The sequence below is a fragment of the Papilio xuthus genome, unplaced genomic scaffold (assembly GCF_000836235.2).
Source record: "Papilio xuthus unplaced genomic scaffold, Pxut_1.1 DF827756.1, whole genome shotgun sequence".
NCBI lineage: Eukaryota > Metazoa > Arthropoda > Insecta > Lepidoptera > Papilionidae > Papilio > Papilio xuthus.
Window position 1 is genome coordinate 5,264,336 of NW_013530893.1, and position 2,402 is coordinate 5,266,737.

At 57.3% G+C, this 2,402-nt stretch overlaps 1 protein-coding gene across 1 annotated transcript in view; it reads right to left on the bottom strand.

Annotated features, from left to right (window-relative positions):
* LOC106116110 (uncharacterized) overlaps positions 1-2,402 on the bottom strand; it is a 9,134-nt gene that overhangs the window by 3,269 nt on the left and 3,463 nt on the right. Inside the window, exons 8-9 of the mRNA XM_013309850.1 lie at positions 2,019-2,402; positions 18-1,988 (exon numbers count right to left, since the gene is read on the bottom strand). Of these exons, the coding sequence (XP_013165304.1) occupies positions 18-1,988; positions 2,019-2,402 (2,355 nt within the window). The remainder of the gene's footprint in view (positions 1-17; positions 1,989-2,018) is intronic.

Below are 2,402 nucleotides of genomic sequence, written 5' to 3' on the forward strand. Positions count from 1 at the left end.
CTGGCCGCGCTGCCCGCCCTGCCCGCCCTGGCCGCGCTGCCCGCCCTGGCCGCGCTGCCCGCTCCGGCTGCGCGACGTCTCCACCACAGATCTCTTCTTGATCGGCAACGTATGCTCTCCGTAAATTTCCGACGCAGACTTTTTCAATTCGAGCAGAGAGGTTTTGGCGAGAGCAGTACTCCTGGCGCGCCTCGGGAGCACCGGGGAGCAGCCCTCCACCGTGTCAGTGGCCAGCTTGAGCAGCTCCCGCGACAAATTCGACTTGCTTTTGGATTTGTTCAAGTTGCTCTTTGGCGTTCGTCCCCCGGCCGTATCCCTGCTGCCGGATGCGCATGCGCCTCTCGGCGATTCTTTGTGCGTGCGTTTCTTCAGCTCGTTCTGTAGCCAGTCCTCCACGTTATCGTTTATTAAAGTGAAAGAATTTAGCAAAGATTGCGCCTTGCGAGTTTTTGGTTTTTGGATCAGCTTCGTGGATAAGCTTTTGGCCCTCGGGTACGCTCTGACCGCCGGCCTGCCCATCAGCAAGTCGAAGGAGGTTTCGGCGTCCGCGTCGGCGTCGGCGTCGTGCCGCTCGCGGAACATTTCCTCGACTCCACTCACGTCGTCGAGCTCATTCCTGGGGGAGTGCCGCCGCAGAGTCGCCCTGACGCCGGATACGTCGCGCAGGTCGTTGGCGGGGCTTCTCCTTCTGTACAACTCTCTCACCCCTGAAACGTCCCGCGGATCCCTCTCGGGCGATTCCTGGAAAAGTAACCTGAGCTTCGGAACCCTTCTCAGATCGTTTTCTGGCGACGCCGCGAACAACTCCTTGACTCTGACGTCGGATAAACGATTTCTCGGCGACCGCGCAAAGAGAGATTTGATTCCGGAAACCTTGGTCAAATCGTTTTTAGCAGATTTCCTATGTGTCGATCTGTTACTTCCCGGGGCATTCCGAATGGCGGTCGTCTCCGCCGCTCCTTCCCTCCACCGCCGCAGCTTGAAGCCGACGCTGCGCCGGTCGCCGGCGGTCGCGGTCAGGGGACTCACGAACACTTCCGGCGTGATGGCCGGCGTTCGCTCCATCGACGAATCATAGGTGGCAACGCCAGTCGGAGCGATCGTGTTTCGCGTCAACTTTTTCGGCGGGGTGGTTTCGTCGTCCACGAGCTGTTTCTTAGAAAACTCGATCATGCTCTGGGAGAGCTTTCTCTTCACCGGACTGTTGAAAAGCTGTTTAACGATATCGGAATCGTTCAAGTCGTCGATAACGGACCTTATCGATTTCGGCCTCTTGGCGGTCGAATGTTTGTTTTTTACCGCCTCGTAGACGAGTTTAACCATTTTCTTCGGTGTCATGTCCCCATCATCGGGAAGTGGATCCTCTTCATCGGGAGAGGTCGGAGCATTCTTTAGGTTTGTAGATCGCGAGGCGGCCGTCGTGCCGAATGTGAACGATTTGGAGTTGAGGGTAGCGCGCTTGCGGAGGGCGGACAATCGACCGCCTATAGTTTTCCTGGCGGCGCCGCGCGGGGGTCGCGACCTCGACACCCTCCTACTAGAATTTAATAAGCTCTGTATGCTCAACACCGGAGTAAACACTTCCTCGGGGCTATTGTGGTTTTCAGGGGTGGACATCCCGTTGGGCGGCGAGGTGGGCGGCGAGGTGGGCGCCCCGGCCGGCGTCGAAGACTTCGAGGGCCGACGAGATGGACTCGCAACACTGACAGGCGACGAGTCGTCGGCACCACCTCGGCTGCGGCTCGATTTCGATATTGTGGAATCCCTCGTTTCCTTCGATGTTATATTTTCCGAGGAGTCCTTCAATGTCGAAAACGATTTTGTTCTGCTCGATTTACCGGAAATATTAAAAGTGTCTCCCGTAATATTCGTCGAAGAGAATTTGGTCGCATCCTCGTCGCGAGTAACACTTCCTTTTCCATGATGGGGCGGGGTGTTCAGGTGTCGCGTATTTCTAGTACTATTAAGCGTGATCTCTGGAATGTTGTCTATATGAAGCGAGGATCGAGCGCTGATATCGTATGTAGCATCGTGCGTGTGGAGGGGGGAGCGGGGCGGGGCGTCCAGCGGGCGCGGCGTGCTGGCGGCCAGCAGGCGCGCACTGGACTGCGGCGTGGTGAACCTGGAGGCGGTCGCTTCGGATGCGGAGCTGTACACGGAGCCTGCCTCGCTCGACTCCATCGATACTAAATCGATCACGGAGTATGATTCTATTTTGTTATCCACCTTAGGGGAATTACGCGGACTTGAGGTCCTCGTGTTGCGCCTCGAAGGGGCGGTGGTGTCCCAGCTGAGGTCCTTGAAGGAGCTCGTAGATTGATAGGCGCACGATTTGTCTGGGGTTTGCAAAACTTTGTGGAGCATCAAGCTGCCGCGCGAGGACTTGTTGAGGTTGTGCGGGG